Source organism: Dasypus novemcinctus, chromosome 9 (genome assembly GCF_030445035.2).
Source record: "Dasypus novemcinctus isolate mDasNov1 chromosome 9, mDasNov1.1.hap2, whole genome shotgun sequence".
Lineage (NCBI taxonomy): Eukaryota > Metazoa > Chordata > Mammalia > Cingulata > Dasypodidae > Dasypus > Dasypus novemcinctus.
The window spans coordinates 92,934,802-92,956,415 of record NC_080681.1 but is presented as its reverse complement, the minus strand read 5'-3'; the positions used below and the strand labels follow the sequence as shown (position 1 = coordinate 92,956,415).

At 56.9% G+C, this 21,614-nt stretch overlaps 1 protein-coding gene across 2 annotated transcripts in view; it reads right to left on the bottom strand.

Moving 5' to 3' along the window:
- Window positions 1–2,991: 2,991 nt before the first annotated feature.
- HIVEP3 (HIVEP zinc finger 3) overlaps window positions 2,992–21,614 on the bottom strand; it is a 521,951-nt gene continuing 503,328 nt past the window's right edge. For both annotated transcript variants that reach the window (XM_058303790.1, XM_058303791.2), the window contains 3 exons: window positions 15,259–15,345; window positions 8,515–9,416; window positions 2,992–7,575 (listed from right to left, as the gene is read on the bottom strand). In XM_058303790.1, the coding sequence (XP_058159773.1) occupies window positions 6,790–7,575; window positions 8,515–9,416; window positions 15,259–15,345 (1,775 nt within the window). In that variant the 3' untranslated portion in view covers window positions 2,992–6,789. The remainder of the gene's footprint in view (window positions 7,576–8,514; window positions 9,417–15,258; window positions 15,346–21,614) is intronic.

Genomic DNA, 21,614 nt, shown 5'->3' with positions numbered 1-21,614 from the left:
TTGCTGAAGGCAATCTCCTCAGTTGCTTGTAGATGTAATCAGCCATAGATACAATCAATTCACTGATGATTTAAGTCTACAAAATGTCTGCGCAGTACAATTAGGCCAGTGCTTGCTTGACCAAACAACTGGGCACCATAACCTGGCTAAGTTGACACATAAGCCTGACCACCACACGCCCTGTGGCTGGAGGTAGGGGTGGCTGCCCCTTCCAAGAATTCACAAGCACTTTGCATGCTCTCAAGTACTGGCATCCCTGCTTTGGTGCGAGCTGGTTGGTCCTGGCGCCTGTAGCCCCTGGCTCAGGCACCCAAGGTGGCTTCCAGATGGTGCTGTTGAGAAGCCAGGCAGCTGCTGGAGAGCAGCCCCCCTGGGCCCTTCCCCCTGGGCCTGTCCGCCCCCCCCCCCCATGTGGGCCTGTCCTGCTCCCTGGGCCTGCCCACCGCCCCGCCCCCCCACCCCCCATCCCCGGCCTGCCTGGCCCACCCCCACCCCCCAGTCCTGCCCTGCCTGCACCGCCCCCTGCTGTGGGCCTGCTCGGCTCCCCCCCCCCCCCCCCCCCCCCGGCCCTGGGGAAGAAGCTGAGCAGCTGCAGGGCCAGGGGAAGGGAGGAATTTGGGGGTTTCCTGGAGGGCTGCTTTGGAGTCTGGAGAGGGTTCTAGACCCCTTGAGCCAGCGGTGTACCTTGTGCTGGCGAGGACCCCTTTGGCGCCTGTTTTCTCCTCTGAAAATGGGTAGTGGCTTTCCTTTCGTGGAGCTATTGCAAGGACTTCAGATAGGGTTTGTGAGATGCTCGGCCCAGGGCCTGGCACAAACCAAGCGCTTCTTCTTCTGGGGCTGCTCGGGGCTCTGGGAAGTGCCCTTTAACCCTGGGCTGGACTGAAACTGTGCTCCCCCTGAGGACTTGCTCCTAGGCAGCTCCACAGTGGCTCCTCATTGTCCCACACCCCAAGATTCTAATGCCAGATGCCACTTTGCTCTCTAGGGCTTCTTCCAGATCATTCTCTTTTCCACCTCCAGTAGAAATCCAGCTCCTTTGAGGCCCATGCGATCAGGCCCATACCTCTCCCCTTCCCCATTGCAGACAGCTGTGCCTCTCCTGGCGCTTCCAATTCTGAGAAGTCCTGGTCTTGTGTGGTTGTCTTTAGGGCTGTTTCTAAATATTCCTGTTCTCTTCCCTGAGGCAATGTCATGTGACTTGCTTTGGGCAATGAAATCTGAGTGAAAGAGATGTTTTTTGTTTCTGGGTAGAAGCATTTAAATGCCAGTGCAAGGCGCTACAGTACTTTCCTTTTCTCTGCCTCTGAGGTCACAGGAGCACAGGATGGGGCCTTTATCAGCCTGGGTCCCTAAGCTATGAGAATGGATGAAATTCCCGATGACCCACATTGGACACATAGCAAGGGCAAAAGAGAGACCTTTGCTGCATTTAGCCCCTGAGTTTCTGGGGTTAGTTGTTTCTGTAGCATAACAGAACCTATCCTGACTGATATGCCTTGGCTCACAGCCCAGGTTTCCACCTATGCCCTGCAGTTATCAGGGATGGCCTCCCTGACCACTTCCCACCCACTCAGTACCCTGGTCTCTCCGTTCCTGGCCTCTTCATCTCTGGCAGCATTCTCCTTCACTGCACCTCGGCCACCCACACCTGTGGTTGACACCGCCTCCATCTGGACTCTGTAATAAGGAATTAAGAACTCACGTTTTCTTCTCTGCTCTCATCCAAACCCCCAAGCACTGGGCCCCTGGAATTTCTCTGCATCAGCTACCTGTTTGCTTCCTTCCCCACCGATGGATTCAGCAGCCCATCACCACACCCCATTCACCTGCCAATTCCCTCAGCTACTGCACTCTTCAGTCCTTCTGTCCCATAGCCTGGCAAAATCCCCTTCCTGGGTGAATCTACCTGGCCGCCTTCCCCACGCCCTCAGCACGGCTGCCGAGTGCTGCTGCAGAAAGCCAGGCAGGTGTGCAGGTGCACAGCAGTGTGCTGTGCAGGCTGCGTGCCTTGCTCCCTTGGTCAGCTGTCTCTCCCGCTGCCCCCAAAGGTCATTCCAGCCTGCTCAAGTCCTGTCAGTCTCCTCACCCTGCAGCTTCCTCCTCCTGCAGGCAACTTCATTCTCCCAAAGCCAGCGATGCTCACCTGGGTGTGAAACCCAGCAGACCCTCGCAGGTGCTTACCTCTCAACTTCTGGGCAGCGTTTTACCCTGAAGGCCCCTCGTGAGTGGCCACTGCCCTCTTCATCTGCTCCTTCTCACAGCTTCCCCAGTCCTCCTCCCAGCCCTTGGGAGTTTTCCAGGAATGAGCTCCTGGATGACTCAGACTCACTCTGGACTAGAGCTTTTGTTCTCTTCCGCCCCAGAAGCAATTATGGCCACTGTGATTGAGTAATTAATTACATCATAATTTGTTTAATGACGGCCTCTTCTGTTAGAATGTACGCTCTTCAAAGGCTAGACTATGTCTCCTCACTGCTGTATCTCGACAACTGGCCCATCATGGGTGCTTAGTAAATCATTGTTGAATACAAAAGGTCTGTCTTTTTCACCCTGGTAGCCCCAGCACCCTGTGCCAGGCTTGCTCATCACTAAAGCTCAGATGTTCCAGCCTCCATTAGCCACCCTGTCCATACCACTTTATTTAATCCTCACAACGACCCTTACAGATCCATAGGAGATCTGGATTAGGAAATGGAGGCACAGAGAAGCTGGGTAACTTGCCTGAGGTCACACTGCCAGCAAGTGGCTATGCTAGAATCTGAACCCAGGATCTTAACTCATAGTGACCGCGCTGGTGTTTCCTCGCCAGGCCTGAAAGGGAGAGGACACAGCGAGTCCCAGGCTGTGTGACTGTGGCCTAGTCACATCCCTTCTCTGGGCCTGGTTGCTCCCTAGTAAAATGAAGACTTGGGATGCCAGGAGTCCCTCCAACTCTGACAGTCTGCAACCCTCAAGAAAAACTATCAGCCAGGCAAGCAGGGCTATGTTGGGATTTTAAAATTTATTCCAACGTGCTGGTTTTTTTTAAAAAATATCCTCAGGCTGAACACTCAGCCAGAGCTGTAATAAAGGCAATTATTATACTTGTAAAAACATCTCATTCACAGTACAGATGTAATTTACAACAAAGGTCACACACATCAATACTGAGCATTTTTTCCTTTTGTACGTCATACTCTGTGCTTTAGACCTGCATGGTTTTTTGTTGATTTTTTTCCTTTTTTTTTTTTTTTTGCACTGATATATATACCATACCGACATTGCAAGATGCAAATGTAGAAACTGGAGTTTAAATAAAATTACAGGCAAAACTACCCCATCCCAGTGTGGTTGCTGTACATATCTACAGTACAATTTTTGGAATGTATTGCCATTTAAGAACATAGAAACTTTCTACAGACAATTTCACAACAGAATACATACATCTTTTAGGGAGAAAAAGGCAAATATTTATCTTACAGAGAGTGCGTATCTTACATTTGCCTACACGTTCCTTTTTTTTCTTTTCTTTTTTTTTTTTACACTAGATTTAGTAAAGTGATCGTAAGTGCCGAAGCGGTTTTCTAATGGAAAGCAGACTGGATTCACAACACAGAAGCAGAATTTGTGGAACAGGTCTTCGGAAACTTCTGCCCCGCTGCTCAATACTGCAGAGCGGTCCCCAAGAATGGCTGCTCAGCCAGGACTTTTGCTTTCAGGAGGATTTGCCTGGAGAAAGGACTAGAGAGAAATCAGCTCAGATATATTGCTTGTTCCTCTTCAAGAACTGGGTGCAAGTGGAGTAGGGGCTAGAGGAAACTGGAAGCTCATTCTTTCAGAGTTTCCGGCAGAGGGACATCTGGAGTTTGGAGATTATGGAGACAGGGCAGCTCGCTACCATCAGGTTCCTGGAGGGACCCAGTGGCTGGGCCCAGAGGGTCAGCTGTGGGGTGGGTGGGCAGGAGGGGGCGGCCTGGGGAAGGGTGCCCTTGGCGAAGAGGAACAGGCTAAGAACCTGGATGACCCCAAGAGGTGAAGGGTGTCCTGGAGGGCAGGCCTGGGGGTCGGGGGCTGGGGAGGAGCTTGGAATCCTTGACAGAAGGCAAGGTTTGGTAACCTCAGCAAGTTGGTTCCTCCCCCACTGCTGACACCCGAGGACCAGAGCTGGTCTCTGCCAAGGAAAGGCCATTCTGCGTCCCTGCATGTTTTCAACAGAGCATGCAACAGGCGTCTGTGCCAAGTGAGCACTGCTGTCTTCCCTGCCCCACTGCAGGAACAGTGGGGTCACAGGCAAATTGGAAACATGACAGTGGTTGGCAGCAGGGCCGGGGTCCAGGGGAGGGTGTGGGGCAGGAGCCTTTTTCCAAATTATAAGATGTGAACTTGGCTGGGGGCTCTGTGCTCGGGGTGTGAGAGTAGAGTCTGGCGGAGAGGGTTAGGACTGTGCCCAGCAACACACGTCCCAGGCTGGTGACATGGATTCTGTCCCTCTGGGCACCTGCGTGGGGCAGCAGCCCTTGGGCTATCCTCCTCATTCAGAACTGGGTCTACAGTGACTCCTGGCCCTGTTACCTTTCCTCTGTGCCTGCCATGCCTGAGTGACACGTGGTGTATCTCCCCTGCTGGCCACACTGCCCATGACCGGGCTCCCCAGGCTTTGGTGGGTGGGCTGCTTGAGTACAAGGGATGGATGGCCAGGAGAGCTGGGGCGCCTGGCAGGAGGAAGGGGCCTGGCCACCCACAGGGTCAGGGACTAGCCCTGCGGAGCCCCTTGTCTGCTGGTCTGGGACCAGATGGATCCTCCCAGGAAGGTTTCACACCTGGCCTAATGCAAGGCCCCTTCCTAGCCCCCAGTCCTCAGCCCTCGAAGTCCCCAATTCTTGAGCAGCCTCACAGGTTAGGGCTGGCCTTCTCCCAGGGTGGGCCAGAGCCCCAGGCTCTGAGTCAGGTAGCCTTGGAGCACAGTGGTTCCCCAGTTTTCTGGCCCCAGGGAGGCCCTTCCCCACAGGCCCTTCCTCGCCTTAGCTCTGAGCCAGGCCCGAGGAGAATGGACAAGGCGTTTGGCTGGAAGGTGGACCTGTGGCTGGTCTGTCTGTCCAAAGCGGCCAAGCAGGGAAAGGGCCTGAGGGAGGAGGAGGAAATTATGGCCAAGCCCGGAGGACTCACAGCTGGGCCTCAACCCTCCCCTTATGGTGTCCCAGCTCAACGACTTACACACAGTGCCTGGCCTGCCCGCCCAGGCTCGGGGAGGGGGCTCCGCTCTGCAAGGCAGCATCAGCCCCCAGCCAGGAGGGACTGTGGCGTCCTCCCCTTGTAGAAATGAAAGTCATTTCTGGAAGGCTGGGGGAAAAAAAATCGTCCTCTTCCAGGGTGGAGCAAACATGAAGTTCAAGTTCCATATTTCAACTTGGGACTCAACTTTTTGGTTATATTATTTCTCTTATAAAGCAGCTTTCTTTTGCCCCAGGAAATGCAGTGCAGCTTCTTGAAGCTGGAGATGGGGAGGAGGAAGTAGGCACTGGCTTGTATCGATCGCTTTGGAGAAGAATTTAAATGACTTAGGAGAGTTCAAAAATCCTCTAGGCCAAGAGAACCTGAGGAGAGTGGGGCAATTACCAAGCACCATCCTTTCTTTATAGATTCTTTATAGCTTTTTCTTAAAAGGTTATGCCGACAAACAGGCCTGGACAATTCCCACCATCAGTTTTGGGTATTTCCTCCAGGCTGGTGGAGACTTGACAGCATGGGGTGGGGTGAGGTTGGGGGGCAGTCCTGCTGCAACGGGGTCCAGTGATGTGTCCCTGCAGAACTCCAGGGTCCAAGCACTGGAAACGCCCAACCATGAGGAAAACGGGGCCCCTGTACCCCAGGGGCCGAACATGAAACCCACCCCAAGCCCCAGCCTCAGGAGCTGGGTGCTACCTTCCACCCTGAGCCTGGGGCCAGGCCCTGCCACACCACGCTGGGGAGACAGGAGACCAGAGCAGGCAGGCTGGGGACAGGCAAGAAGGGCAAGGCCTGGGTCAGGTGCAGACTGGAGACAGAGAGGACGGGCAAGGCCTGGGCCAGCGCTCGGGAGCCAGGCAGTGGACATCGGGGCTCCTTTCCCAGCCTAGGGGGCAGGGGTGGGGGCGCAGGGGTAGGTGCTGAGGGGTGCCCATGGGTCGATGGTCAGGATGGGCCCAGGACTCAGATCCCTCTGGTGGCCCTGGGGGGACCACTTCCTACCTTCTCCCTGCCCTTATTTTTTTTTTTGCTATTCAATCCTGGGGGGGGCAATGATGAAAAGGTGAGTTTGTGGGCTTCTTGACCTGTGTTTGTGTCCCTCTGCCATGGGCCACTAGTTGGGGTGGGATAAAGTGGCAATAAATAGGAACCATAAACGTCTGTACATAGGAGTGTCTGTGTTACACTTAATTATGTAATTTTAAAAGTTTTTCCTCAGTGCACCCCTCTCCCTAGCCGGGCCTCGGGGTGGAGGACGGCTGCTGACTGCGGCCGCGGAGGGCGAGGCTCCCCCTAAATCCCTTCCCCATAAAGCACAAAATATTCACAGCCTCAAACTCCTCATGGGTTATTTTTTATGTGTGTGTGTGTGTTTTGTTTCTTTTCAAGCAACAAAAGGTATAGAAAAGGCACAGGTAACTGCATACATGGAAAGATAATAACAGACGGGGTCTGAGCGGAAGCTGCTTGGACAGATGGACAGACGGGAAAGGGAGCCCGCGAGAGCAAGATGATTCGAGGAAGTTGGCTGGAAACGTCTGTTGCGAACACCGGGAGCCAGAAGCTGAAGCAGTCGGAGAAAGGCTAAGTGCTTGAGGCGCCCCTGTCCTCGGGCTGGTTTGGGGGTACCCCGGACTCCGTACTTCCTGAGGGCTTGGGGGAGCCCTGGCTGGTTCTGGGTTCCCCAGAAAGGCTCCTCCTCCGGGCTGGGAAGTGAGTGGAGGCCTCAGCCAGGCAGCCGGCGGAGCTGCTGCGGTCCAGTGGTGGAGCAGGGGGAGCCTTGGGGCTGGCCAAAGTGCACGGTGACTCCAGGTGGGGGCTCCAGGGCCGCCGGGGCGGGGCCTCGGGAGGGGTGCAGGGGCTGTCCGTGGGCCCGGGCTCTGGGGGCGCCTCGGCCCCACGGGCCTCCCAGTCGGGCGGGTGGCCCGGGCCCCCGCGCGTCCGCTCCCTCTCCTGGGGGGAGTCCCTGCCTGCCAGCTCCGAGGAGAGTGTGAACTTGGAGACCTTGGCCACCGGGGACACGGAGGCTGATGAGCTCTTGGTGGGACTCCAGCGGCCTCTCTCCTGCGCCTCCCGGGCCCCTGTCAGGTCGCTGCCGCCGCCTGAGAAGCCACTGACCCAGGCTCCGGTGGGCCCTGGCAGTAGGGTGGGGTGGGCCCCCGGCCGGGCCTGCACCATCTGGATCCCACCGATGGGAATCAGGGGGCAGGGGGCACGGGTCAAGTGCTGGGAGTGCAGAGGGAGGTGGCTGAAGATGTTCTCTTCTGTCCGGGCCGGGCCGTGGAAGTCGTGGGGGGCGGAGAAGGGCCGGGAGGAGAGAGGATGCGCAGGCCCAGGCGAGCAGGAGGGGCTTCGGGACTCGGCCTTCTGCTGGGGTCAGAAAACAGGACAAGGAAGGCGAGAGTTAGGCGCTGGGCGTGCTGAGAGGCCTAGAGGCCAAGGCCTGCTGGGGGGTGGGCGCTTGCCCGAGATCCCAGAGCAGGGCCTGCAAGTGTGGGGGCCCCGCCCGCTGCCCGGCTCCCTGCCCGGGGTCCCGCCTGCCCCTGGCTGCCCTGACTGGAATGGGCCACCATGCGCACACGCAGGCCACACGGCTGTCTTCGGGGTGCTCTGGCGAGGTGGTGCCCCGATGTCACCCCTGAGCCTGGTCCTCCATCTCGGTTCTCTGCCTCTCTGCCCCCCACTTTCTGGACATGGGTTCCCACTTGAGGTTCTTGACTTCCCCCCACAGGAATTTTAATGTTACCCTAAACTAAAAGCGCCTCGAGGGCTGCAAGCTGAGTGAAGGTGGTGATGTGCTGACGGTGAAGGGTGGTGTGGGGTGCTGGGAGGAACAGGTGGGCTGGGCGTGGAGTGCTGGCCGCAGGGAGGGGGACTGCGCCGGTGATGTGACAGCTGCTGGGGATGGCCGCAGTGGTGTTGGGGTGTGATGACGGTCAGGGTGGTGCTGGCAGAGGCAGTGGTGTGTCCAAGGGTGCTGGTGACCCCAGGGCAGGGGGGTGGAGGCTTTGGTTAAGCTCTGCCATCTGACCACCTCTGCTCAGAGAAGAGCCGCGGCTGGGGTGGGGAGGGCATTTGCACAAGTATTTGCACCCACATCTGAGGCCACTGCTCGGAAGTGGCAGAACCCAGGCAGTCTGGCTGCAGAACCCATGCCCTGCTGCTTCTGTGGCTAAAATAAAACACATGGTTTGAGGCTCCCAGCATGGAGCTGGGTAAACGTTTGCTCAATTACCACCAAGTACGAGCGGTAAGAGCTCTGAGCACCAGGTGCCATCACCCCAAGTGCAGAGAGAACGGGCCACTCACCCACGGGGAGGCGCAGGTCTCGGGGCTTCTGCCGAGAAGCTTGTGAGGTAGAGGTGTGGGCGGGAGGAGAAGCCGTGGGGCCAGCCTCGAGCCCAGGCCCTGCTCGCCCGCCGAGGGGCTGCCCGGCCCAGCCAAGGCCCACTTCCCTGGCAGCGCTGACCGTGGCGGTGACTCGGCCTGACCTGACGACCGTCTCCTGGTGGGCGAGTGTCTGGGCGGGCCTGGGTCCACGGGGCCCTCGCATTCGAGGGGCAGATGCGCCCGAGGTGGTGGTTCTCTTCCCAGGGGGTGGGGGCTGAGCGGAGACAGCTCGAGTCTCGGAGACCCACAAGGCAGAGGGCCCAGGTCCCTTCCTGGGCCCATCTGGGTGCCGGGTGGGCTTGGGGCTGAGGCCTGGGGTTCTCGGGCCGGTGAATATCGCTGGGGGGACCAGTCGTTTTTGGTTAGCGAGTGTTTGCGAGCGAGCGGCGGGCGGCTGCCCGCTTCTTTGCTGGGAGACCACGGCCTTCTCAGGGACGCGGTCTTGGGGCTCAGGGCTGGACCTGGGTCCCTCTCTGTGGCGCCCGAAGGGGCCGGTCCCAGCTGGGGGAGGCACGGGGTGCTCTGGCCGGATGCGGAGCACCCGCCGGCTGCCAAGTGCTCGGCCTCCAAGCCCGAGCCGCCCCGCATGGCCTTGGCTCCAGGGCCGGCACCGGGGGGCTGAGCAGCCTGGCCGGGCGGGTCCGGGGGTGCCGCCGAGGGCGGTCCAGACGGCTCGTCCTGGCTCTCCTCCTCGTCCTCCTCCTCGTCTTCGTCGAGATCCGAGTCCGAGTCTGAGTCCTCCAGGTCGGAAAACTGGTGCTCCTCCACGGCCTCCGAGCCCTCGCGGCCCTCCGAGTCCTGGAATGGGTCGTCGCTGGTTCCTGTGGGGCACACACGGGAGACACGCGTCACGGCCAGGCACTGCCACGCTGGCCCTCCCCGCTGCTCTCTCAGCCCGTTTCCTCATCTGCACACTGGGCCTCACGGCCATGGCCATGGCCCAAGACTGTTGGGAAGATCCAGAACATGCAGATTCAGGAGCACTTTGTAAATAACAACAGTGAACAGTGTTCTACTCCATCTACCGTGTGCCAGGTTCAGTTCTAAGGGCTGCTGTGTGTCGCGTCACTCGTTCTTCGAGCAATCCCTTGGAGGCTGGCACTGTTCTTACCCCCATGGTACAGATGAGGAAACTGAGGTGCAGAGAGATGAAGTCAACTGACCCAGGAAGGGAAGAAGCAGGGCTGATAAGACAGGCCTTTTCTTTCCCATTAGTATTGCAGTGAGTTCAGGGTATTCTGGGGCTCTACCAAGAGCAAGTGATGTCACCTGCTGGGCTTCAGACTCCTCCTTTGTCAAATGAAATGTGATCGTCTCCCCTCCCAGGGTCTGCTAGAATGAGCTACTTCTCATCTCTTTTAACACATTCGTGAAGAGCTCTCCTATTCTGGAACACGGCAGTCACGCTGGCCGGGCCAGTGGCACCGGGCCCCGCTCAGGCTGAACTGGCATCTGCTGCTGTGGCCGGGCTGCGGCGAGCGGGTCCAGGGGCATTTGGCACCTGGAAGGACCTGGGCCTTTGTGGGTCACTTGCTACACTGGCATCAGGTGGCAGAGCAGGGTCCATCTCCGGGGAGAAGGGCAGCTCCTGGCAGCCAGGAGCAGGATAAGAGATGGGAAGGGAATGAGGGATTGGGGTGCGGAGTGGGGACAAAACCCACTGGGCAGTTTCCCCCAGGCAGTCACGTCCCTTGCCTAGGGCTGCGGGGGTGGCACGAGGGAGTACCTCCCCCTAATTTACATAAGGTGACATCCAGGCACAGAGGAGGCAAATGCTTGCCCCAGATCACCTAGCAAGCTAGTGGCTGAGACAGACTAAAGTTAACAACCTTTGCATGATTCCACTGCCAGTTTAAAAACGGTTTTGATGCATTGAGAAGCAGGCGATGGTCTGGGTTCAAATCTTGACTCCACTACTTCCTTGCTGTGTGATGTTGGATAATTTCCTCAGCCCTCTCTGTGTACATTTCCTCATCTGTAACACGGGGTTATTAGTTCTAGGAACCCCTCATGAAGCATTTAGCACGGGTCTGACTGACAGGAAGTGCTCAATAAACCTTAGTTACCATCTCCAGCTGCCTGCTATGACCTCATGCCTGCAAACGTTTTGCCAGTGGGCCTCAGAAGGGGAGCGCCATTAGTAAGGGAGGGTCAGGACCATTGTTTCCTGGAAGCCAACAGGGAAAGCTCCTAAAGACTCTCTTTACTGAGAGGAGGTTGAGGCCCAGAGAGGGCGGGTGGCTTTCCCTGGGCGCCCAGTGCACAAATGATGGACTGATGAGGAAGCCAAGGATCCTCTGCCCAGAGCAGGCTCACGAGGCCTCCGCACATCTGGGCTCCTGCACGGTTCTGTGGGATGCCTATGCCTGGGGGCCCCGTTCCTGGCACCCTCAAGGCACCGCCTGGCCACTGCTGGGATCACAGTCAAGCTCAACTAAGAGGCGGCTTACTGCCCTGGGACCACGGACCTCGACCGCGCGAGACCGCCGCGTGTGCTGCTCGATTCTACCACACGGTGGCGCTGGTGCTCAACCTCCCCATCATGCGGGCGGATGGCGTTCTTTCCTTCCTAGCTGTCCTCCCACACTTCCACTTCGGGGCTAACAGGCATGGAGTCCTGAAGCTCCTCCCTGAATCTTGCTCATCGAGTGAAATGGAAAGCTTTCCAGTTCCCTAGGCCATAAACTTCGGAGTCATCCTTGGCTCCTTTTTCTCTCATGCCTATCCCCACCTTAGGACACGTCAGCAAAACCTCATCTAGCCTGCATCCAAAACGTATCCAGAAACTTGACCACTTATCACCACCTGCAGCAGTGCACAGATTTGCCTGGATCACCGCTTCGCTCCCACCTCTGCCCCCTACTGGCCGTTCTCCACACAGAGCCAGAGTCATCTTTTTAAAACTGTAAGCCAGAGGAAGTTCCTTCACTACCCACCTCTCTCAGTAAAGCCAAGCCCTTACCTTGACCTTCATGGCTCCATAGGACCTGGCCCAGCTCTCCTCATCTCCCCCCATCCCGCTCCCAGTCAGCGGCTCCAGCCCCAATGGCCACGCTCTGGCCTCCTTCCTGGGAATCCCGCACCTGCTCTTCTCTCTTGCCCCAGGCATGCCCTGGCATCCAACTCCTCACTTCATTCAGGTTCTCTGCTCACCCAGCCCTATCTAATACCCCTTCCCCACACTGTCCAGGCCCTCACTGGGATTTCTGACCTTGCATATGTTGCTCCATATTTCACATTTGTTCATTACCCATTTCCCCCTCTTAAAAGCAAGCTTCCTGAGAGCAGGAGCTCTGTGTTGTTCCCTGCCATATCTCCAGCATCTAGAACAGACCTGGAAACAGGGCCGGTGCTCAGGAATTATTTCTGGATTAAATGCATGAGTTTCATCCTCACAAATAATGACCATCCTTATTAGTCCCGGGGAAAATGGGGGTGGGTGGGCAGGGACCTGCCCACTGTCCCTCAGTGGGTCCTGGTGTGGTGCCATCTGGGACCTCCTGTTCCTACCTGGGTAGCATCCCAGGCTCAGGCTCAGGCTCCCCCAGTCCAAGCCTTAGGGTGGCATGGAGCCAGTGGGTTTTGAGTGAGCTTGGGCACACATCCTGTTACGTGCCTGAGCTTTACTTCCCTCCACTTACAGTAGGGCAACACACGCTTCAAGCATGAAGACTCAATGAGACAATGCCTCCAAGTGGCCTGATGTGCATCCTGAGCAGCATGTAGCCCCACATCCTAGCTTTGGGGGCACAGCCCCGAGTTCACGGTGTTCTGTTCAATAAAGGTGACTTATTTCACCTAAGAGGAATTGTGTTCTGACTTCTACTCTTTCCTACGGTTACAAATGCATTCCCAAATTGGAAAAACAAGAACAGAAACACACACACGGACTTGCCTTTGTCACACTGTAAGCCCTATTCTGAGTCCAGGCAATCTGGCTGATGGTCTGCCAGGTGCAGGAGGAAGGCCTCCTGCCTCCCCCAGCCTGCCTGTCCACCCACCTTCCAGACCCCTCTGGCTTCTCCTTGACTTTGACTCATCTTACTCCTGTCACCTCTCTTCTCAAAGCCTGACTCTCTTGTGCTCCTCAGGGATGGAGGGCCATGGCTGGAGTGTGGTGAGGGAAGGGGTGGGGGTGACAAGGGCCATCAGGTCTGGCTCTGGCTCTCTCGCCAGCCCCCCGCTGCTGTGGGTGTGGGTGAGGGCAGGGCCAAGAATGGTGTGACCTGCGATGACAGGCTGCAGCTGGATTTCCTGAGCCAACTGTCCACTCAGGGTGAGCATTAGAAAACCTCATCAGTGGAGCACAGGGCCATTCCGAGTGCTTTCTGGAATATATAAATACAGGTACCCAGGCCTGGGGACCCCGTGGGACCTGACCCACCATCTCCCACGCTCCTCCTCCTGCGCCCCCTACTCACTAGGATGCTCCTCCCCACTTTCGAGTTCAGAGGGTCAGGTTTCTGGTTCAGGGGTCCGGGGCTGGCGCTGGCCAGGGGCTGGGCTCCCCCGCTTCTCATTCCCACTCTGCAAGTGGGGGAGGGGCTTGCTGCCCTTGCCCTCTGCCCTTTGGGTGCTTCCCTACGTTAATCTGGCTCAGAAGTAAAGAACTGGCCAGCGGGCAGGAGAGGACAGGGCTTAGGAGTTAGAGCACACGGGTACTAGGTCCCCTCTGTCACCGCCTGGCTGTGGGATCTCAGCACTAAGCAGGGGCAGTGTCCCTGACTGCCTCACTGAGCCAGGGAGAGGGCCCCGAGGGGTGGAGAAGCAGCCCTGCGGCTGGGAAAGCCCAAGCCGTGCCCTGGGAGAGGGGCCAGCCAGCAGCTCCCTGGGAGAGGGAGGGTCTCCGGGCCAGCTGAAGAAAGACCCAGATTTAGGAGGAGGGACAGGGGACAGAGGGTAGTGGACAGGAGAGGGAAACCAGGATGTAGGCAGTGGCAGCAGCCTCTGACACCCTGGACACCATGGCGATGCTCTGCACACCCACACACTCTGCACACCTGTGCACACATAGTGGCTCACTCTGAGGACTCTAAGTACACAGGGGACTCTGCACACCTGTGCACACATGGTGGCTCACCCTGAGGACTCTAAACACAAAGGAATTCTAAGCATACGTGTGCACACATGGTAGCACTCCCTGAGGACTCTAAGCACACAGGTGCTCTGCACACCTGTGCACAAACAGGTAGCTCATCCCAAGGATCCTAAACACACATGTGAGGCTCTGCAGATGTGTGCACACAGAAGTGGCTCACCCTGAAGGCTCTGCACACCCCCTGGGGGCTCTGCACACCTGTGCATGCATAGGGGCTCACCTGAGGGCTCTCACAAGCCCAGCCCTGCTCTTGCTAGACTGGCCCATGTCGAGCCTGACCCTGAGACCTCGGTGAATGATTTTTGCAGAATTCAAGACCCTGAGGGAAGCGGACTTGGCTCAACAGATAAAGCGTCCACCTACCACATGGGAGGTCCGTAGTTCAAACCCAGGACCTACTTGACCCGTGTGGAGCTGGCCCACGTGCAGCGCTGATGCATGCAAGGAGTGCCCTGCCACAAAGGGGTGTCCCCTGCATAGGGGAGTCCCATGCGCAAGGACTGCACCCCGTAAGGAGAGTTGCCCAGCATGAAAGAAAGTGCAGCCTTCCCAGGAATGGTGCTGTACACACGGAGAGCTGACACAGCAAGATGACGCAACAAAGAGAGACACAGATTCCTGGTGCTGCTGACAAGGATACAAAGAACACACAGCAAAGGGACACAGAGAGCAGACCACTGGGGGGGAGGGGGGGAGAGAAGAGAAATAAATAAAAAATAAATCTTAAAAAAAAAAAAATACCCTGAAAGCTTGTCTCACAGGTGCAAGGAAACAGACACTCAGAAAACAGCTGGCTCCTGAGTGATTTTCACTCTGGGCTCTCTCGCCACCTCTTCGACACCCAGCTCCCTGGAAACCACATGCTGGCAGACAAGGAACGTGGGCCCCAGTCCCGGCTCTGCCTCTGACAAGCCGTGTCAGGTTGAGCCGGCTGCTGCCTGAGCCTCAGCTTCCACACGTGCACCCCGAGGACAGTAAGAGGGCCTGCGCCACAGAGGTGCTGCTCCCAGTCAGGGAAGAGCACGGGCTCTGGGGGTGGCTCGGCGTCACATTTCAGCTCTGCCGCTCTCTGAGCTGTGGGACCCCTGGGCAAGTCACTGAACCTCTCTGGCCTAACCTGTAAAATGGAGCTTATGTGCCTCCAGGGTTGATGTAAGAAGATGCTGAGATATTTCAAGGACACACTTAGAACATGCTGGACACAAGGTGGGGCTCAATCACTGTTGGCTCTGACACTCATGTATTAATTTAGTCACAGACATTCACTGAACACCCACACACAGAAGCGTGCACCACTGGGTGCTCCAGGTGCATGGCACAGCAGAGCACATGGAGCTCCAGCTGCAAAGCACACTCGACAAGCGTTATGGGCTGTGTGAATTTAACCTTTCTCCTCATCTCCCAGTCACTGGGAAAAGTAGAGGGAAGGATGTGGAAGGGCAGGAGGAATGGGAGAAAGAGAAGGAGGTGGAGCAGGGGGCAGGAGGAGAAAAAGAAAGGTGAGGAGGGGAGGGAAGAGGGGGAGGAAGGGAAGAGGAGGGGCAGGGAGAGGGCCGGCAACTCACCTTCCTCGGCTTCCAGCTCCTCCAGCACCCCTGTCTCTTGGCACTTTTTGCTGTGGGCCTTTGACTTCATGTGCTTAGTCAGATTCCCTGGAAAGAAATGAGAAGAGACTCAGGCTCTGCTGGGGGCTGGGGACCAGGGCAGACCTGGGGGCTCATGGAGGCAGCATCTGGCTGGCAGCGGTTGTTTCTCAGAGCCGTTGAGACCCTGCCTGTGCAGGGGCTGGGCAGGGGCTGGGGCCTCCCTCGGCCCCGGGGCCCAGGCCGGGATGCACAGCCACAACTCCGGTTCAAGGCTGGACCCTGGAGCTGGGGTGAGGTGTGCCCGGGGCTGGGAGGGGCAGAGGGTATGAGGACGTGAGATGCTGATTAATAAACAAACAAAAAAGAAATTAAGACAATTCATGTACAACTGGTTTTTCCCTGCTTCTGATTTAACTCTGGACCCCAGTGCCTGTGACACTCACTAGACAGGAGTGTTGGCTTTCCCACGGGATGCCGTGGGGGGTGCCTGGTAACCAGCATGGTGTGTGGGTATTGAGGATCCTCTTCTGCTGAGGACAATTCTAGGGCAGCCCACAGGGCAGATAATTAGGGTTTGGGAAGAGGAACCAGGAAGTAATTATTAGGACTGGAGAGAGGGCAGAAGGTGGGGGAAGGGAAGTATGGTGGACAGGTACCTGGGAGCCAGAAAGCTTCCTTAGAGAAGTTGTGTCCCCTTGCTGGCCTAATGCAGTCCAGACACGGGACAGGGATGGTGCAGGGAAGGCTGGGACCAAGGTTCTGCCTGATTCTTGCCCCTACTCCACGTCCTCAGTCCAGCCCGACAGACAGCTGTGGACTCAGGGAATGGTATCAGCAGCTGCACTTCTCCCTGTGGGGGCACAGCCCTTTACAGGTCACAAGCTCTAAGGTCAGGAGTGTCCTGGGAAGCAGAGGCAGAGCACTCTCAGGCCGCTCCCAGGATAACACGGGCCAGATGCCTCAGGATGTCCCTTTGGAACCAGCAGCCAACCCCAAACTATGATGTGCTAACTGTTATTCTGGGAATTGCTGTATTTCCATAAGGCCATTCACAAAATAAATCATAAATTCCAAAGTGTTAGATATTGCCTCATTAATCTTATTAATTAGCAAGTTTGAATGGATGGATGGAAGAGGGAAGAATGGACAAATGTGAGGCTGCTTGGTTAGATGCATAGAGAGATGGATGGATGGATGGATAAGTAGATGAAAGGAAATGTGGAGTGAAGTAAGAACAGGAAGAGGATGGACAGATGGATAGGGCATAGATGAGTGGATAAGCGGATGGACAGAGAGATGGGGGATAAATGTGTAGATGAAAAAATAAATGGAAGGATGGATGGACAATGGGTCAGTAAAGATTGGAAGATGGAGAGTTAGATGGGAGGGTGGAGAAATGGATGAATGGGAGTATGGCTGGTTGGATGGCTGAAGGGATACATGAATGTATAAACATATGAGAGTACAGACAGACAGGAGGATAAATGAATGGGAAGATGGATGGAAGGATGGATGAATGGGAGGACAAATGGGAGAATGGGAGGAGTATATGGGAAGAATGAGAAAATAAATGAAAAGATAAATGGATAGAAAGTTAAACTGTTAGATGAGAGGATGGGAGAAATGGATAAACAGGAGAATGGACAGGTGAATAGGTAGAGAGTGCATGGATGAACCAAAGGGTGCATCTTAATCATTCTGAGAATTTTAAAGACGTCTTAGGGCTTTATCAGGAGGCTAAATTCTGGAATTCTCTGAAGTGTGCAGGCCAAGTGATGCAGGGATGGAAGTCGAGATGGATTCTTTCCTCTTTCCTACCCTTGCTCCTAGTCCATGACTCTATCCTTCTCAACTTGGATTTTCCTCCTGTAAGTGGAGAGAAACCTGGATCCTCTCCTCCTGGCCAAAGGTGAGCAGAGCCAGAGCTTCCAAAGTCATCTTGCAGCCAGACGGTCCCCAGAAGTCCCTATCCAATATTGTAGACTTCTGTCCTCATAGTTCTGAGCAGGCAAAGCCTGAATAGGAAGTCAGGAGGTGCAAAAAGGCAGGAGGTGCGAAGGCAGTGGGTATCTTCCATGGACCAGAGATACCAACCGTCCCCTGAAGTTCTGGGACCAGGCCCGCCCTCCACTGTCTACCCAGGCCACAGAGGACTTTGAAAACTGCCCATTCTGGCTACATCACACAACACACATATGCTGCCTGGAATGTTTAAGTCTCTTTTTTAACCATGTTTGATGCAAGCACATAAGAGGTGCACAACGTCCATGTGTGAAAATGCTCTTCTCATTACAGAAACAGTGTAGAAGGAGCCTCAGAGACCACCTAATCCACCCCATCAGGCCCAGGTTTTTCTTGCTTCTGATAAACTCTGGGCCCTGGGGCTGGCGGTGTCATCAGATGGACTGTTGGCTGTCTCAGGTGCTGGGATGCCATGGAGTGGTCCAGTTAACCAACTTGGTGACCCAATCAGCCCAAAGCCACACTGTTAGTTAGCACAAAGTCCTAACTAGAATCAGGACTCCAGGGCTGTGCTCACTCTGTACTCTGGCAAAACAGAACGAGCATGGATCAGGAGCTAGACAACCTTGGGTGTGAGTTTGGGCTCTGCCACTTGCTGGCTGTGTGTCCTCGGGCAAGTTTCGTAACCTTCTGAGCCCCAGTTTCTGCAAACTGTGTAGTAATACCCACCTGGCGGGGACTCTGGAAGGATCTGATGAGATGATGCATGTAGAGAGGTGGCAGAGTGGGCAGGCAGAGCGCAGACGGCCCCCGCAAGCCTCCCTGCCCGCCCACACCACGGGGCCTGCCCACCACCTCACTCCGTCCCCAGCCCCTGTGGACTCCGTGCACAAAACATGCCAGATGTGGAGAAGAGAGATGCTAAGAAGATGATCGTGATGAAAATGGCTTGACCTTTCAGGGTGGGCTTTAGGGGCTCTCGGGAGAAAGCACCAGGGAGCGCCCCAAAGGCCTGTGCCTCCTCACCCCAGCCCTGGAGGCTGCAGAGGAGCTGGGAACCTGATGTGACTCTGACGTTGCCTGGTCGGGGCTGGTGTGAGGCTCGGGTGCGGGCGCCGAGTGAGCAGCCCTGAGTTTCAATCCTGGCCCCCATGACCTTCCCCTCCGGGCGCCTCTGGGAAGGAAGGAGGTGTGCCTAGTGGTTGCGGGCAGCCTCTCAGCCTGGACGTCCTCTCCTGGCAAGGGGCAGCGCCTCGCCTCGTCCAGCAGAGGTCACGGCTTCTCTCATTCATCCCAGAGACCCACCAAAACCTGACAATCCTGGAATGGAGGAGGAAAGGCAAGAGATGGCAAGTGGTGGGGGTCTGGAAGAGACGGAACCCCTGCTAAGAGCACCGGCCAACGACCCTGTCTGCCTGTTGGTTTTGACCAACCGCCCTCACCCCCAACTCTGCCAGCCTTAAGGCCACGCGGCCTGTCCACAGCTGCCATCTCTGTCCCCTGGGCGATCGGCGCAAGGGTCTGTACACGGCATAGACACCCCACTGGCCTCTGGGAACCACCTGAGAGGAGAAAAGCCCAGGACCTCCCCACAGCCCTGCCCGGTTTCACCCCTGAGCCGCTCCTCAGCCAGCTCCCAGAGGCCCGAGCTGCCGCCCTGACGTCTGACACAGAGACGGAGACACAGACAGGCAGACAGAGACGGACAGAAAGGACTCCCCAGGGAAGGGTGCAGCCAGGAGCTGGTGAAGGGAGGGCGCCAGAGGCCACCTATGGCACGCCCAGGCAGGCTTGGCTCTTGCGCAGCCCACCCGGCGCACGCCAGAGCTCAGGAGTAATGGGGAGTGGAGAAACGTCGACAGGCTCTGAGAGGAGAGGGCCTGGGTGAGGAGGGCAGCCTGCGTCACCTGAGCTGATGGCTGGAAGGGCCACCGTGCTGAGAGGACACAGGTGCCCAGGGAGAACGAGCTGCAGTGTCTGCTCGCTGGCATGCAGGGAGGCGTTCTCAGACTCAACCTGCCACCCGCCCCCACCCAGCCCCTCTCCTTGCCAGCCAGAGAGTTTGAGATTTCACCACTTCAGGTTTGCTCAGTGCTTGGGCTCTTGACGGTGCTTGTCTTCCGGAAGGCCCTACGAACATTCAAGAAAGAGCTTGGCACACTCCTTGGTCCCGGTTGAGAGCAGCGTCTCAAGGCACTGGCCTTCAGGACTGGGCTCTGGGGACAGGCCACACCCCAGGAAAGGCGGAGGGTCTACAGCCCCCTGCTCTGCTAGATACTGTGGGCCCTCCAGGGCTGTCCTGGCACAAAGAGAGCCAGGGAAGGGACTGAAGAAAGCCTCGGTGGGGCTTTGGTAAAGGCATTTTCCAGGGAAAATGTTCCTACCAGAGACCCAGGCCTCGACCAGACCTGGGAAGATAGCCAAGGCAGGTGGAATTGAGGAGGGACCCTCGGGAGGGAATGAGTGAGCTGAGACCACAGCCAGGATGGATGTGTCTAGTCTCCCATGGCAGGGTGATGGCTCTTGCAGCAGTGGGTGGCCTTGGGCTGTGTGCTGGGCACAGGTGTGCCCACGTGGCCCTGTCTGGGCTGCCTGTCTGGGCTGGGAGGCTTGCTCTGGGCCCGGGCAATTGATGCTGAGAAAGGAACAGCGTGGTCCCAGGGGCACAGCCTGGGCACAGGAGACCATGGGACCACAGCCTTTGTCAGCCTCTCCAGAGGAGACAGTTTGCTGCTTGTAGAGAAGACAATGATGGGGGTCCTGGCCAGGAGGCAGGAGACCTGGGCATAGCTACAACTCCATCTGTTCTCAGGAGTCATGTTCTTTTCCTTCAAGGGGGCTTGCACAAGAGGGTTTTGGCCTTCAGAGGTGAGGATTCTGCTACTTAGCCCATCTGTCCATTTTTCCTACTTCTCCCTTCCACAAAGCCCTAACTGGCCCCCAAAGGCCAGAGGAAGCAAGGGTGGAGGGGACAGAGCCCTGACCTGGGCTGACGCACGCTGAGCCAAGCTGCTGCGGCTGAGGCAGGGCTCTAGGGACCGGGGTGCCATTGGTGCATCAGTGGGACAGGTGGGGGTCTCCCAGCCTGCCTACCTCTCTGGGCACCCTTTGGGACACTGCTTATGTGACACCAAGAGAGAAGAGGATCAAGGGAAAGGAAGGAGTGCAGGTGCCTCCACCCAAACCAAAACCTCAGAAGGAAATTGAGCTCAACACGAGGAGGTGGGTGAGAAGACAGAAGAGCGCAAGGGGTCAGCTAAGAGGGCCAGGAGGTCAGCAATGGGGAGACGGTCGTGGAGGTGACAAACTCACCCCCTGACCTAACAGAGAGAGAATGGAAGGGACCAGAGAGCACGAGGATGGGGGTAGTGAGGAAGGCTGGGGGACTTCGCTGGAGTCTTCTCCAAAGTGGCTGCTCAACGCACCAAGAGAATGGAAGGCAACGAGGGGCAAAGCTCAAGTCTGCCCTTGCCTTCCAACCACTGAGGAACTTCATGGCTTCTGTGGGGCCAGCATGGAGGCCCCCAATGTGCTCAAAAGAGAAGCAGGACCCTCACCCCCAATCCATGATCCAGGAATCTGCCAAGTGCAAGGCTGAAGCCATCAGGGTGCCATGAGCCCTGGACCTCCTTTCCCAAGCACCTCAGCTGCTCAGTGGCCAAGAAGCAGTGAGCAAGTGGCAAATGCCTTCTCTGCCTGTCCTGTAGGAGCAGCCAATGGAATTAGCAGAGGTGAAAAGCTCGATCCAAGAATCCCATCTCCACCCGAGAGTCCTGCGTGGCTGCAGGTGGGCCAGGCCACCACCACTTCCCATCACAACTCCCGGGACACCTGCCCTCAATGTCTGGACCTTCCTCCTCTCACAGGCAACTGCCAAAGCCTGTCCTGCCACTGATGTGGAGCCTGGCAGGGGCAGGAAGAGCCTGGCTGCCGGTCCGGAGGGGCGAGAGGGCCTGTGCTGAGAGCTGCAGGGAAGCCGGGCGGAGCAGGGGCCTGGTGGACTGGCGAGGCGGGTGGAGGCAGGGGCGCACGCTGGCATGAGAAGTGACGATGCAAGTGTGTTAAGTGGCTTGGAGTGGAATGGATTTCCAAATGCAAGAGTGGCAGTGAGAAGTGTGGATGCTGGAGTCCATCAGATCAGTGTACAAATGGCTAAGGAGACATGCAAAAGGAAGGGGTGATGAGAGAAAATGCAAAACCAGGACCTGGGCTCTCAAGAGTGCCGCCAGGTGGGGCAGAAGCTCACAGGCACAGGGGGCGTGTGTGGAGTCCAAAGGGCAGGTGGGGGCAGCCAGGGGACGCCACAGCCCTGCCTGGAGTCAGTTGTTCTGCCACTGGGCACTGAGTGGGACAGGAACCCAGGCAGTGGGTTG